Source organism: Ctenopharyngodon idella, chromosome 20 (genome assembly GCF_019924925.1).
Source record: "Ctenopharyngodon idella isolate HZGC_01 chromosome 20, HZGC01, whole genome shotgun sequence".
Lineage (NCBI taxonomy): Eukaryota > Metazoa > Chordata > Actinopteri > Cypriniformes > Xenocyprididae > Ctenopharyngodon > Ctenopharyngodon idella.
The window spans coordinates 5,078,794-5,094,386 of record NC_067239.1 but is presented as its reverse complement, the minus strand read 5'-3'; the positions used below and the strand labels follow the sequence as shown (position 1 = coordinate 5,094,386).

Genomic DNA, 15,593 nt, shown 5'->3' with positions numbered 1-15,593 from the left:
CTCCTAGTGCTTTTGATTTCATGAATATAATATATATATATATATATATAAAATATATCAATAGGTGCCCAAAGATTATGATTTAAATTAGTGGTTCTCAGCTGGTTTGGCCATGGGCAGTTAAAGAGCACAGTATAACATCTGACAGGACAGGAAAGTTTTTCTGAGGTCAGGGACTTTTTATTTAGTAACAAGTTACGAAAATAATGTTAGAATAATGACAGCATCTCATCTCACAGCAGATACGGACAACTCGTTTTTCTCAGGAACTTAATCTGCATCTGAAAGAAGAGTCAACAGCTTTCACGCACGTCTTTCAAACTAAGTCTCGTTTGTTTGACTACACACTCTGCAAACCCACTCAAAATGTTATTGCGACCCACTTTTGGGTCACGACTAGTGTTGTCAAAAGTACCGACCAAGTCGGTACTGAAATTTTAAAAATGTGACGATACCAGCATTTCCCACTAGCATTTTTAGCACTGTTGAGTCGTTGCTTAAACACCTCTGATTGGCCATTGTGTTCACGCACTCAACAGATATGTCTGTGATTGGCTACAATGATCAGCGCTTCAAAAACATGTTGTAAATAGACATTTGTGACGCTCTTCACCGAGTGCTTACACAGATACACATGGAAGCGTTTGAAAGCAGCCGTCTATCAGCAGAACCGTCTATCAGGGATATATTAGGGATCCGCTGAAGTCTTTCAGGGATCCCTAATGATCTTTGCTGAAGTGTAGAAAAAAAATAAGTTTGTGTGTTTTTCTTTTTAGACGCCATCCTGAACATGGTAAACAACATTGCAGCAAATGTGCTAGGAGGAAAACCAGAGCTGGAGGACGGAGCTGAAATGGAAGGTATGGACCTAATCTCTGCCTTGCGCTTGGATATTAAATTTGCCCTATCCTGAGTTTGTCCTGAGAAATTACTGCACTTATTTGCTCCTCTTTGCTTGGCAGCTGTTTGTGACTGGTGAGGGCTGTCACCATGCCAACAGTGCTGAAACTGTGAGGCCTGGCAGTGAAAGCACGTCTTTGATGGCTTCTATAGCCACGCTTGCCAGCATCAAACTCTCCCAGGGTGTGTGGGTGTGTGTGTGTGTGCGTGCCCAGAGAGAGCTGCTACAAAATGCTGTTCAAACACGCATGTGGCTTTCCTAAATGCAGAAGTGAAGTTTAAAAACACCCTGCATGTATCATGACTATAAACTGTCTGGCTGTGAGGCTAAAAGAGAAAAGACTGTTTAACAGGATATTTTAACGGTGTCTCTTGAGAGATTGCAGTCGAATGGATGGCTGAAAGTTTATATTAGGTTTGTAAAAGAAAAGCACAATATGGGCTGTTTTTTTTTTTTTTTTAAACTGTTAGATTATGGTGGACAGATATGATTTTTTTTTAAAGGTCAATATCATATCTAGACAGTAGGGTTGCCGATAGCCGATATAATGTAAAATACTATTTATATAGGGAGTGTGCAGTACACTATATATTGGATTGTGTAACACAATTACACAAGGGATTGTGCAGTATACTTTCTGCTGCTATTTATTTATCTATTATTGCCGCTATGTCAAGTTTGTTGTTGTGAGTTACCCTCTCCTCAGTGTTTTGTGTTTTTGCTGCTGTGTGTTACTTTTACAGGGAGTTGCATTTGAATTTCATTGTACTTGAGTCCAGTGACAGCAATAAATCAAATCAAATCTATAAGATGTACACAAAATTGAATCACCTGACCAAATTTATACCAATAAAATGAATGGACCTATACTTTCCCACTGTTAGTACACATAAATTAACTTTTTTACTTGATAGCACTGGTGCTCCCAAATTCCCACTACAGTGTATGTGTGTGTATACCGGTTGCCATTTTTCTTTTTTCTTCTTTTTTTCCTTTGTTTAAGCAAATTTATTTCTTGTTTATTTGCTCTATAACAGGCCAATCTGGTCTTAAACAAAAAAAAAATATCTGTAGCCATTTGAAATTCGATGCACCACTGTATTTTAATTATAATCCAAACAAGTAGTTTAGATTTAAATAAGATTTAATAATAGGATTTATAGTAAAAACAGAATGGACCCTTTTCACGGACTATGATGATGCATTTTAACGGTCATCAGTATCGTAAATCTTGCAAAGTTTTTTATATTTTCATTTTTTAAAAATGTATGTACATTTATAACACTATACTTAGTATTGTATTACCTTTTCATCAAATTACAAAAAACTAGTTAACGCTACTGTGAGGGTGTTTCTAATACAGAGGCTGTAGGAGTGACGGTAAAGTTGACATCTTTCTCTCTTCTGACTGCCGTTATCAATCTATCTCTTCATCTTTTTGAAAGCTGTGAAAACAATGTTGTTGAGTTTTTCTTTTGCTATTTGAGAAAATGGGAACACAAAAAATACATTTCATGTATTCCCTCATTCACCACCATAGACTTTTACCCAACTATGACGACTTCCGCTTCTAAGAAACCCGGAGATGTGAAAAGGGTCTATGGTCTGACTTTAGATTTGTGAAATTATGCTGCATAAGACACACCTGCATAAAAAACAGCAGACAGACTGAATGAAAATGCGAATTCGTTTCTTTGGGTACCGCTGTACACAAATCAGTGCTGCATGCAATACTTTATACAGAGATAAGAGGAAAAGAAAATGGTGTAGAAACTTTTCTGAAGACAATCATTCATTTATATAAACCCCCACCCCCAATTCAATATTTATATTTTTCTTCTTATATTTCGTGCATCATGAACAGTGAGCTTGCTGTGTCTGGTACAGTATTTTCTCTGCTGGCGCATCTGTGTTCTCCTCTTTGCGTCAATCTTCAGCGTGTCCTGTCTCTGGCCTGTTAACGTCCTGTTTACAGACTTGGTAATATTTTCATGCAAATGACATTTTGGGAAATGATTGCAATGCAGTTTATGTGCAAGTCTGGAACAGAGATCAGTCAAAATAAAACTAAAATAAAAATAAATCAATTGCCGATCATGTGTTTGGAGCAAAAACCATCCGGTTTTATGTCCGAACAGTCTCTAGAAAACAGGTTGCACCACAAGAATTAATTGCATTGCATAAGTGCTCCCAAATACATTTTGATGTTGCACAGACTAAATTTCGGGAGCATATTTCGAGCCTCCTTTGTTTTGCTTGCCTGCATTGCATTGCATCGCATCACAAAAAAAAAAAAAAAAAAAAAAAAAATTATGTATTCAGCCACATAAAGCAACTCAATCCTAGTATGATTAGTGTCCACTTACTAATTAATATTCATGAGCCAGGCTTGATGGTTTCTGCTCCCTTTATGGCATGTCAGAATTGTTTTTTTTTTTTTTTTTTTTTTTTTTTTTTTATCTTGTATGTTAACTTTTTTTTTTTAGAAACTTACAAGAAAGTCACTTTTTTTACACGCATTTTCTAGATAATCTTCCTCATTCTTCATAAGCATTGTGTAACTGTGACAAGAATTCAGAAAATGACAGCTATTCCAAAGCTGTTTCCGCTGTTTTTTTATTTTTTTTTATTTATTTATTTTTTTTAAGATGTCCTTGTTGTTCTGCCAAGCTTTATATAATTTCAAGCTTTCAGAGATCATCACCTGTTTTTAGTTAATGGTATATTTGTATTTGTGTGTTTAATCTTGGGTACTTTTCTCTGAACAATGGTCCTCTGTGTGTTGAGGTAGGGCAGTGTGGAAACCAATGTTCACATTCTCATTTTCCTTTTCTCACTGTCAAAATCTGTTCCTTCTCTCATCTCGTTCAGGAAACGTTTCCTCTGGGACAGAAAACATCACCCAGGCGTCAACAGAAACCACACTCACGCCAGATCCCACCCCCACTGAACAGCCCGCTACGTGAGTTTCATTCATACACACAAACACTCACATACTCACACACCCCCTGATCATCCAGCACATTAAAACTTACTCAATACTGAGCCACAAGCTAGCGTATTCCAGCACAGACTGGTTTGGACTGTTTGCTCGCATACCAAGTCAACCACTGGGTCCTTTTTCTGATACAGTACAAGCTTATAAAACTCTAATAAACTGTATCTGCCTCATAACAGGCCCAGACTCAATCTGCTAAATTATGCAGAATGCATTTAAACATGGTCAAATATGGTAAATCTAACTGAAAATACTACATTCTTGTTGGTAGCTGAAAGCAGAATCAAATTGGCCAAAATATTTAGTTCACAGAAAAATGAAAGTTCTGTCATCTTTTACTCACCCTTGCACCATTTCAAACCCCACTATCATTTTTAATGTTTAAAATCTTGCTCTACTTGGCATGTTCAGGAGAGAAATAGCAATGTTTGATTTAGGGTTTAAAAAAAACATTTATCAAAATGAATCGTTATTTTGAGTCAAATCTCTTCAGTGATTTAGGTGATCTGGTTTATCCACCTTATTATTCAATGTGGAAGTAAGGTGTTTTCTGTGAATGTGAATCAGACTTTCAATTTATTAGCCGCTGTAGGGAAATAACGAGAAGAATATCAAAGTGCAGTAAACTGTAAAACTGTTTGCACTACAAACTAGCATGTTCATAATTAAGACAATACTTTAAAATAATAATTTAAATTACAAATGGCCTGCTCTTACCTGAAAAATAATGTGGATAAAACTCGTCTAAATGATTAATTTACAAATCTGACTGTTCTGGTTCTAACTGGTTGCAACAGCTAACAACTCACTTGAGTAAACATCATTAGAACATGTCAGTATTTTACTATTATTTATAGTAATTATATTTTCAGTAAATGTGAACGAATTTTGGTCTGTTTCTTAGACGTTTGTCATAAGACTTCAGAATACTTGGAATAGAGTGCACAAGGTGTATAGACCTCCTATATTTATTGTTCTTTTGCCGGTTTTACTGTAGTATTTTTATATACTATTGTTGTATTTAATATTTTTAATTGGCTTTTATTTTTATATTTTCAAGTTTCACTTTTATTTTAAGTTTTAGTAATTTTGTAAAATTAAACAAGCAATTCAAGTAATAACATTCTGGGTCTACTTACCTCCAGGCAAGATATTCTTGAGTTGGATCCCACTCTAGTGAAGGAGGAGTCAGAGGATCCTGTTACCGAGGCTCCTTCAGAACCTCCCCCTGAGGAGAGCCGCATCGTCATCCTCATTGAAGAGGAAGAAGAGGCCACCCAGCCAACGGTGACCCTGCTGGAGGAGGAGCAAGAGGAGGAGAAAAGACTAGAGGAGATGTGGGAGAGGGAGAGCGCCACACACTGTGGCCACCTCTCGACTTTGTCCTGCTTGGCGTCTTTGCACGAACACTTTTACTGCTACTGTTCGGCAGCTTTAGCACTACAGCGTCAGCGCAGAGACCGCCGCCACAAAGCACAGCACACACACACTGACACAGACACTCAAACGGCTCCTCAGCAGTCCCTCTCGGCCACCACCCCAACCCAAGAGCCCCTTCCACCCTCTGAGAAACTTCCAGAGCCAGAGCGGCCCTCTCAGGCACAAGCTGAAAGGATTTCCCCCACTGAAACAGTGGCTGCTCCGCCTCAGTCCTCTGGTGGGGAGTTTGCAGCGAGCGAGCAGGAACTCCCACCTGAGACCATCGTCTTGGAGCCCAGCCGCACCTCCACCCTTCCCCCACATAGCTTCTCCGACACCCCCACCCAAAACATCCCAGAGTCCCTACCCGTGGGAGAGCCCGTAGACCAGCGTCCGCAGTACCTGGTAGACATCCCAGAGACCCGCGCCCCCGTGAGCATCTGCAGCAGCGTCCTGTCTCCCACCTCCTCTATGCTCTCCTCCACCACCACTGAAACCAACAGCCCAGAGACGGACCCTCCCAAACTGGAGCTCCCCGTCCCCACTAAAGAGCAGACAGTTCAGCCGTTGCTTACCCACACCCGCCCCGCTGACATCCCGCCTCCTACCGAACTTCCCATCCCGATTCCAGAGGCGTCAGATAACGGCAGGGCCACAGGGGTTGAAGAGCCTCACCACAGTGCTGTGGCCACCCAACCGGAGCTTTCCGAAGCCCCTCTGCCTCAAGAGGAGACAGTAGACGACATTCTGCTCCCGCACCGCACCGCCGGAGAGTTTTACGCAGAGCAGCAGCAATCGGCGGAAATGGGACATGGGAATGGCAATGGGAATCAGGTGCACGGATCCAACCAGAAAGAATCTGTGTTCATGAGATTGAATAACAGAATTAAAGCACTGGAGATGAACATGTCCCTCAGCAGCAGATACCTGGAGGAGCTTAGCCAGAGGTACACACACACACACACACACACACTGCCAAACGTAAAATCATCATAGTGGGACACATTTTCTTATTCATCTGTTCTGCTGTCACTCAGGTATCGCAAACAGATGGAGGAGATGCAGCGGGCTTTCAACAAGACCATCATCAAACTGCAGAACACCTCCAGAATTGCAGAGGAGCAGGTTACTATCAGTCACACTGAACATTAGCAATTTAAACTGACATTGGCAACTGGAATATACAGTGACTCCAAAAATTATTTTGACAGTGTATTAAATAAAATATCCTATTTCAGTAGAAAAGTACCATCCAAACATTTGGGATCGGTACGATTTTTAAATGTTTTTAAAAGAAGTCTCTTCTGCTTGCCAAGGCTGCATTTATTTGATCCAAAATACTGTAAAAAACGTAATATTGTGAAATTTTATTACAATTGAAAATTACTGTTTTCTATTATAAATATTTTAAAATGCTTCCCCCCCCATACAAAGCTGAATTTTCAGCATCATTACTCCAGGCTTCAGTGTCGTATGATCCTTCAGAAATCACTCTAATATGCTGATTTGCTTCTCAAGAAGCACTATCAATGTTATAAAAAGTATTAATTTATTTTTAAATAAAAATAAAAAATAAAAAAAAAAAACATCAATTTTCTGACCCCAAACTTTTGAACATGTGTATGTCAACATGGAAAGAAAACTGTCATCAAAGTGATTTTATGAAGATGCACTGTTAATAAAAAAAGACAAAATATAATTATGCTTTTATTTATTGGATGTTTTTCTCTTGTATTATGTTATTTATCCAGCTAATGGCATTTGGAAAAAAAAAAAAAAAAAAAACTGATTAAAGACATACTCTTTCAAATTAAAACAAAACATTTATGACACTTTCTGGCTCAGAAAGGGAAGCCATTTGTTTCACAATGCCACTCAGTTTAATATTTTTCACCTAGTTAAATGGCACTGATACATTTTTAAAGGGCTAGTTCACCCAAAAATGAAAATTCTGTTATTAATTACTCACCCTGATGTCGTTCCACACCCGTAAGACCTTCGTTCATCTTCAGAACACAAATGAAGATATTTTTGATGAAATCCGAGAGCTCTGACTCCTCCATAGACAGCAATTTAATTACCACTTTCAAGGCCTAGAAAGGTACTAAAGATAACGTTAAAATTGTCAATGTGACTACAGTGGTTCAACCTTAATTTTATTAAGCGACGAGAATACCTTTTGTTGAAGATGAACGAAGGTCTTATGGGTTCGGAAGGACATGAGGGTGAGTAATTAGTGACAGAATTTACATTTTTGGGTGAACTAATCCTTTAAGTGTGACTTACTTGTTCAGATACCATTGTAGCATGTACAGTGTTTTTTTTACACGTATAACATGTGGATAACCGTTTGCATCTGTGTGTGTTTAGGACCAGAAACAGACAGAGTCTATACAGATGTTGCAGAGCCAGCTGGAGAATGCCACCAAGATCATGCTGAACCTGTCTGCCACTGTTGCACAGTTACAGCGAGAGGTCTACAAACCTTATATAATTACGTCCCCATCTAATGCTTAATATCACGACCCACCCAGTAATGCATATTAATATTTAAAGCCTGTTATACACTGTGTGTTGCAGGTGTCCGACAGACAGAGTTACTTGGTGCTTTCTCTGATCCTGTGTCTAACGCTGGGTTTGCTGGTCTGTATGCAGTGCTGCAGGAGCTCGCCCAATCACAATACTAGCCCAGCCATTCCCATGAGCAACCACTACCCCAGCCCTAAGAGGTATAACACACACCAAATATATCAGAATGCAATGCAAGAACACAATGCATTCTCAGTGTTGCTGCAAGTTGTTCTCTAAAGGCCTTTACTGTGGTCACCTGCGGTCAACTACTGTTATGGCAGAACAACAGTTTGAAAGAGACGACTCAAACTGATATTAATTAGTTTTAAGAAGTTTTATACATTTTTGACAAGAGTGGAGCTATCTTGCTATCTAGCTATCTTGCTAATCAAGCTAGTTAAAGTGTAATGTAAATGTAAATTGTTGACAAGTTTATAGCTAGCAAAATGAATACAGTCGGTCACATGCGATTCACACTCAAATCCAGAAGGGGGTGCGCACGGTAATGCAATGCTGTTTGCTAACCGTCACAACAGGAAAAAGCGCAAAAGAAGAAGAAGAACAGATGATCTATGCACGTTTATGTGTAATTTCTCAACCAGTGTTTCAGTGGCGGAAAGACATCAATAAAACAGCTTGAGAATAATATCTCACGTAGCATTACATTTACCTCAGGCAAGTCATTTAGTGTCCATAGCATGTTAGTTCACTAGAGAAATCAACTCTAGAGGGAGCATTTCATTAAATATATGCACTATATTAGCTTATATATTTATTATATTTACTTTACCTGTTAGTAATGTCTTAATTATTTAAAACATGAAAAATTCTGAAAAAAAAACGTATCCGGTTTCCACAGAAATATTAAGCAGTACAACTGTTTTCAACATTGATAATAATAAGAAATATTTCTTGAGCAGCAAATCAGAATATTAGAATGATTTCTGAAGGATCATGTGACACTGAAGACTTGAGTAATGATGCTGAAAATTCAGCTTTGTCATCACAGGAATACATTACATTTTTGCAGTGCATTTTCTTGCAGTGCATTGGCCAAATGTTCAAATGTGTTTATATTTGAGTACATTTGTGAATAATTTCTCTCTTTCTCATTCTCAGGTGTTTTTCCTCATATGATGATATGAGTCTGAAACGGAGAGTTTCTTGCCCTCTTGTTCGTTCGAAGTCATTTCAGCTGCCTACATCAGAAGGTAAGAGTCACCTTTGACACTGAGGAGAGTTCTGATGCCAGAGCTCTCTTTATCTCTGTCCTATTTTCTCTCTACTCCTCCCCTTCTCTCATGTAACGCACATTGTTTCACTCAGCTGTGGTTCTGTCTATTCTCAATTTCACCATATTCATTTCTCACAGCTTGAGAACCCAAGATGATGCTCACTAACATCATGCCTTCCCACTTAACATGGCTTACTTTGTGTGCTCTCATTTTGGCTGCCGCTCTCAGAAGAATCACACCTTTTGTATTAAATACCATACCGATCACTTTACAGCTTGAACTAGTTTTGAGTCCAGCTGTCACGAGTTCCACAGTGTCTGGCGATGGTTCAATATCAGTGTGACCTAAACTGGAGCACAGTGTGATTTGTAATTGAATGTCAGCACAGTCATGCCTCATGTTTGGTCCCACCTGAGTCGGCTGATCAGATACGTCCCTTAAGCAATAAACATTTTCTTTTACAAGCAAAAAACTAGGTTTTGATTTAAATTTTTAATTTAGTGCGATTTTATTATTTAAAAATAAATGAACAAATTGGAGAAGTCCAGTATTAAATTAATAAATTCATATTGATGAATACAAACAGACATATTGAAATTTAATATGTAGTTATATTTATTGAATATAATATTTAATTTAAATTGTTTTTATATATATATATATATATTTCACAATGTGCAACATTTTCAAAATTGTAATTAATTTTGATTAAAATCTGTAATCAAATGACAGCTTTATTAAAAACATTTCAGAGAAACTAAGATGAAAAACTGTGCAAACACAGCCAGATAAACTGAACTGTCACTACTTTAAATGCCAGATCCTTCCTATTCTGCTTGTTCCTTTTTGTCCCTGCTATTTTTTCTCTCACGTTGCTGCAGCGTGCGTGCGTGTGTGTGTGTGTGTGTGTGTGTGTGTGTGTGTGTGTGTGTGTGTGTGTGTGTGTGTGTGTGTGTGTGTGTGTGTGTTGGAGCATGTGAGCTCATCATTGGTTTGTGTTCATAAGGCAGAGGTTGGATATTTTTAGCACATGATGCTTTTGGCTGGCACACGTTGGACATTTGCAAGTAGTAACAACAGAAAAATGTGGTACATTTAGTGGATTATTGAGTGTCGCATATACAGATATGCAAATGAAAAAAACTTGACTTTCAAATGTGTCCAAATGACAGCATTATGCAAACAATTAATGCTGCAGCCATGGTTACCACATGCAGACTTTGTTGGTGATGAAACAAGTGAAATAGGATTTGACAAGGCGGATTACAATTGGACAACAGTTTCAGCCATAAAGAACAGCAGGGAAATGCTTTGTGTCTGTGAATGACTTGAGCTACTACTTGCAAGTGCCGTCATGCTTGTGTTATTGTTTGCCATACCATTCCGTTAACCTGCCCCCTCTCTCCCCTGTTTAGTAGGTCCTGATGACTTGTACATTGTAGAACCTCTAAGGTTTTCTCCAGAGAAAAAGGTATGGAGTTCGTTTCGGCCGCTGTGTGTTCATGACAGTAGTGGGACTGAAGATGGGTTTCAAAACCACTCACAGCTCTTGCCTTTGTTTGCTCCAGTTTTACTGTTCCATTTTGAGTCTGTAAGAACCATATTAATTACATAACATGTTTCATAAGAACTCCTACGGTAAATGTGAAGAGCAGTGAGTGTTTTGGAACGCAGCTCTTTCCAGTGAGTCTCTCTGACAGGCCGTGATGTTAACCGTTTCTCTGCTGACTGAGAATTAGTGATGAGAATCATTTTCTGATTCAGAATGCATTTAACTAATCTGATTCCATTGACAACAAAAATGTTCTGAACTCTATACTAAACAAAAATACCAAACAAAAAGGAAACCAAATATGTACATGATAATCAGTCTGATTATCACATGCAATATGTTTGTTCAGACCAATGCAAAAATATATTTTATTTTATTTCAGTTAATAAAACAATAAAACAATCACTATGACCATTTGTTGACACATGAGGTTAAAGAACACAAGGGATCATTTGTGGAGAATATTTTATTTCAATTAACAAAAATGTTTTTATGGTTTTATTTAACAATAATAATCCTCTTCATTGTCACTTTGAAAAATAATTGAGTGCCACCAAGTTGTAGTTTTATGAAATGGCATAAAACCAACAGTGTGAATCTCATTCGTTCTCATTTTTGAATCTCATTTTTGTTGCAGTGTGATGGAAAAGACATTAGAACACATTGCTGTAAAAAAAAAATTGCTTTACATTGACGGCATGCAAAATTTTATGTCAGTCTGAGCATGCTTATTAACATCCATTCATTCAAAGTAAGATGTTTATTGCACCGAACATTTGTCATGGTGCTAACAGGACTAAGGGTTAGTTCACCCAAAAATGAAAATTCTGTCATTAATTGCTCGTTGTTCCACACCCATAAGACCTTCTTTCATCTTCAGAACACAAATTACGATATTTTTGATAAAATCTGAGAGCTTTCTGTCCCTCCATAGACAGCTATGCAACTGACACTTTACGCTTTAAAAAGTTCATAAAGAGATCGTAAAACTAATCCATATGAATTGAGCGGTTTAGTCCAAATTTTCTGAAGAGACTCTATCGCTTTATATGATGAACAGATTTAATTTAGGCTTTTATTCACATATTCACATTCACATTATTCACATTCATCAACTCACATCAGTTGTGGTAAACAGAAGCTCAAGAATGTTTGCTTGACATGCGAGAACCAATGAGGTTCATTCTCGTGTTACGCAGCACGTTTGAGCTTCCGCAAGAACCAGTGAGGTTCATTCTCGTGTTACGCAGCACGTTTGAGCTTCAGCAAGAACCAATGAGGTTCATTCTCGTGTTACGCGGCACGTTTGAGCTTCCGCAAGAAAAAATGAGGTTCATTCTCGTGTTACGCGGCACGTTTGAGCTTCCGCAAGAACCAATGAGGTTCATTTGCGTGTTACGCGGCACGTTTGAGCTTCAGCAAGAACCAATGAGGTTCATTCTCGTGTTACGCAGCACGTTTGAGCTTCCGCAAGAACCAATGAGGTTCATTCTCATGTTACGCAGCACGTTTGAGCTTCCACAAGAACCAATGAGGTTCATTCTCATGTTACGCAGCATGTTTGAGCTTCCACAAGAACCAATGAGGTTCATTCTCGTGTGTTACGCAGCACGTTTGAGCTTCCTCAAGAACCAATGAGGTTCATTCTCGTGTTACGCAGCACGTTTGAGCTTCAGCAAGAACCAATGAGGTTCATTCTCGTGTTACGCAGCACGTTTGAGCTTCAGCAAGAACCAATGAGGTTCATTCTCGTGTTACGCAGCACATTTGAGCTTCCACAAGAACCAATGAGGTTCATTCTCATGTTACGCAGCACGTTTGAGCTTCCTCAAGAACGAATGAGGTTCATTCTCGTGTTACGCAGCACGTTTGAGCTTCCACAAGAACCAATGAGGTTCATTCTCATGTTACGCAGCACGTTTGAGCTTCCTCAAGAACCAATGAGGTTCATTCTCGTGTTACGCGGCACGTTTGAGCTTCCGCAAGAACCAATGAGGTTCATTCTCGTGTTACGCGGCACGTTTGAACTTCAGCAAGAACCAATGAGGTTCATTCTCGTGTGTTACGCGGCACGTTTGAGCTTCAGCAAGAACCAATGAGGTTCATTCTCGTGTTACGCGGCACGTTTGAACTTCAGCAAGAACCAATGAGGTTCATTCTCGTGTGTTACGCGGCACGTTTGAGCTTCCGCAAGAAAAAATGAGGTTCATTCTCGTGTTACGCGGCACGTTTGAGCTTCCGCAAGAACCAATGAGGTTCATTCTCGTGTTACGCGGCACGTTTGAGCTTCCGCAAGAACCAATGAGGTTCATTCTCGTGTTACGCGGCACGTTTGAACTTCAGCAAGAACCAATGAGGTTCATTCTCGTGTGTTACGCGGCACGTTTGAACTTCAGCAAGAACCAATGAGGTTCATTCTCGTGTTACGTGGCACGTTTGAGCTTCCGCAAGAACCAATGAGGTTCATTCTCGTGTTACGCGGCACGTTTGAGCTTCCTCAAGAACCAATGAGGTTCATTCTCGTGTTATGCGGCACGTTTGAGCTTCCTCAAGAACCAATGAGGTTCATTCTCGTGTTACGCGGCACGTTTGAACTTCAGCAAGAACCAATGAGGTTCATTCTCGTGTTACGCAGCACATTTGAGCTTCCGCAAGAAAAAATGAGGTTCATTCTCGTGTCACGCGGCACGTTTGAGCTTCCGCAAGAACCAATGAGGTTCATTCGCGTGTTACGCGGCACGTTTGAACTTCAGCAAGAACCAATGAGGTTCATTCTCGTGTTACGCAGCACATTTGAGCTTCCTCAAGAACCAATGAGGTTCATTCTCGTGTGTTACGCAGCACGTTTGAGCTTCCGCAAGAACCACTGAGGTTCATTCTCCTGTTACTGAGCACGTTTGAGCTTCCACAAGAGGTTTGTTCTTGCGCGTCATTCATGTTCGGTTGAGCTTCTGTTTATGTTCACTGATCAATATTCATATGTGAATAAAAGCCTAAATTAAATCTGTTCATCATATAAAGCGATAGTCTCTTCAGAAAATTTGGACTAAACCACTCAATTCATATGAATTTGTTTTACAGTCTCTTTATGAACTTTTTGAAATCTCAAAATGGTAGTCATGTAGCTGTCTATGGAGGGACAGAAAGCTCTGATTTCATCAAAACATGAGGGTAAGTAAATGATGACAGCATTTTCCGTTTTGGGTGAACTATCCCTTTAAATTCTCCTCTAATGATCCCTTGTTTTCTTTGCCCTCGTGTGTATCATCACATAGTCATAGTGATTTTGTTGTGCTGTCATTTCTTGATTTCTATTCTTAGTGTTCATGTTCAAACTCGCTCAGCACAAAGACGGTTACAGCGGCTTTAGGTGTTTAAATATAAATCTCTGAATTCATCATTTAGACTTTAAATCATCTCTCTTTTTGTGTCTTTCAGAAGAAACGCTGCAAGACAAAAGCAGGGGACCGTGTGGAGACGCTCCGGGCCTCCGTCCCCTTAGTGACAGCCGTTAATGGTGAGCCCAGGTGCAACGACGAATCATCTCTTCACTTCCTGCCGTCAACATGCAACGGCTACACGTCCACCTGCTCATCCAGGGACTGTGCGTCAGAGGGAAGCTCAGAAAGCTCCGCTTCTACGCTGTCTGAGGAATCTTTCGGCAGCGCCCCCTTGATGAACGGACACGAGCCCATCCTCTGCAACGGGGAGCCTCCGCTGACCCTCCTTCCGGCCAAGAGCAAGATGGATAAGAGGTCTCTAAAACGACGGCGATCCAAGAACGGAGAGCAGCAGCCGGAGGGCCAGTGTGTGGGGGAGATGCTGCATGCACCTCTTCCTGTGACGGTCATGCCGACGCTGGAGGAAATCATTAGGGGAAAGGCGGACCTGGGCGTTGCCACATTTGGAAGGACAGCTGTAACGGGACGAGTTTGAGTTTTTCACATTGGCATCTTTCTTTCTCTTATTCCATCTCACCGTCGTTTTGAGATTTTATTGTCAGTGATGATCCTGACACCATCTTCACTACATCCTGGTTCATGGAACTTTGGTTATGTGCCTTTTTTATCCATTAAGGATTGTTTTCATTATTCCCTTTAAGGTTTTTTTTTTTTATTCTTATAGGGATACTATGACTGATAAACATTCACAAGTATGAATGAGACTCATGTAGATGTGGCGCTGCATCACCATGACCATATGAACTGTCGAAGCCGGCAGCCCCACATCATTCAACATCTTTCTTTATACTAACATGACCATCAGATTTCCATTTCCTCTTTCACTGTCCATTTAACACGCTCTCTCACACTGTCTTTTCCTTCCTAGTTCGAAATGAAATTCTTGTACATGTGAGTGTGCGTGACTCTGCGCCAGTCGTTGTCTGTGGTTGGTTTGTGGGACCAGTGATGTCACATAGCACAGGGCTTCAATCCAGTGAACAGAGCTGAATGAAGAACAGATCCAGTCCTTGTTAATTCTGTTTTCATTTCTTCTTTTAGAGCCAAATTAAGGCCTGTTTCTCTCACCATCTAGTGACCACGAGTCCAGGCTGGGCCTGTGCGCACACACACACACACACACACACACACACACACACACACACACACACACACACACACACACACACACACACACACACACACACACACACACACACACACACACACACACATACATACATACATTATACAGTATACAGTGTCTCATGCTCAGTCTCCAGCTTTTTGGAGTACGTTTACAGCACATTTTCTTCATGTTCAATAGGGCCATCATAAAAGACACATGCAGACGTTAGGTTTTTTTTACACACTATATATGTACACAGGGAGTTTGTAGGGGACATTCTGTTATTTTTAGCGGTAATTATTTATGTATTTATTTATTTAAATGTGACCCGGGCTCTATGAGATCACG

The 15,593-nt window shown here is 39.8% G+C and overlaps 2 protein-coding genes across 57 annotated transcripts in view; both read left to right on the top strand.

The window, feature by feature from the left end:
* The window catches only part of suco (SUN domain containing ossification factor), a 61,358-nt gene extending 46,021 nt beyond the window's left edge, over positions 1–15,337 (top strand). For 2 of the 7 annotated variants that reach the window (XM_051875786.1, XM_051875784.1), the window contains 8 exons: positions 777–860; positions 3,773–3,863; positions 5,045–6,265; positions 6,356–6,443; positions 7,689–7,793; positions 7,899–8,047; positions 9,009–9,100; positions 10,540–11,145. In XM_051875786.1, the coding sequence (XP_051731746.1) occupies positions 777–860; positions 3,773–3,863; positions 5,045–6,265; positions 6,356–6,443; positions 7,689–7,793; positions 7,899–8,047; positions 9,009–9,100; positions 10,540–10,739 (2,030 nt within the window). In that variant the 3' untranslated portion in view covers positions 10,740–11,145. Of the gene's footprint in view, positions 1–776; positions 861–3,772; positions 3,864–5,044; positions 6,266–6,355; positions 6,444–7,688; positions 7,794–7,898; positions 8,048–9,008; positions 9,101–10,539; positions 11,149–14,114 lie in introns of those variants that run through there. The other 5 variants (XM_051875789.1, XM_051875783.1, XM_051875785.1 and 2 more) reach the window with 5 other exon arrangements.
* LOC127502681 (uncharacterized) lies at positions 11,232–14,119 on the top strand. Of its 50 annotated transcripts, XM_051875880.1 has the most exons (8): positions 11,232–11,854; positions 12,008–12,058; positions 12,110–12,160; positions 12,316–12,468; positions 12,520–12,723; positions 12,777–12,827; positions 12,881–12,982; positions 13,087–14,119. In XM_051875880.1, the coding sequence occupies exons 1-8, from the start codon at positions 11,838–11,840 to the stop codon at positions 13,544–13,546; spliced, it is 1,089 nt and encodes a 362-aa protein (XP_051731840.1). In that variant the 5' UTR covers positions 11,232–11,837; the 3' UTR covers positions 13,547–14,119. The 50 variants fall into 50 exon arrangements, with proteins under 50 accessions (XP_051731840.1, XP_051731853.1, XP_051731846.1 ...); XM_051875893.1 differs by lacking the exon at positions 12,110–12,160 and having other exon boundaries at positions 12,367–12,468; XM_051875886.1 differs by lacking the exon at positions 12,110–12,160.
* Positions 15,338–15,593: the final 256 nt, after the last annotated feature.

Excerpts from the sequence above, each read along its gene's own strand:
- LOC127502681 (XM_051875849.1), top strand. The coding sequence starts at position 11,838 with ATGCGAGAACCAATGAGGTTCATTCTCGTGTTACGCAGCACGTTTGAG. Across the intron at positions 12,161-12,315 it reads CTTCCGCAAGAACCAATGAG|GTTCATTCTCGTGTTACGCA; the intron begins GTTCATTCTCAT and ends AGAACCAATGAG. Across the intron at positions 12,724-12,776 it reads CTTCAGCAAGAACCAATGAG|GTTCATTCTCGTGTTACGCG; the intron begins GTTCATTCTCGT and ends AGAACCAATGAG.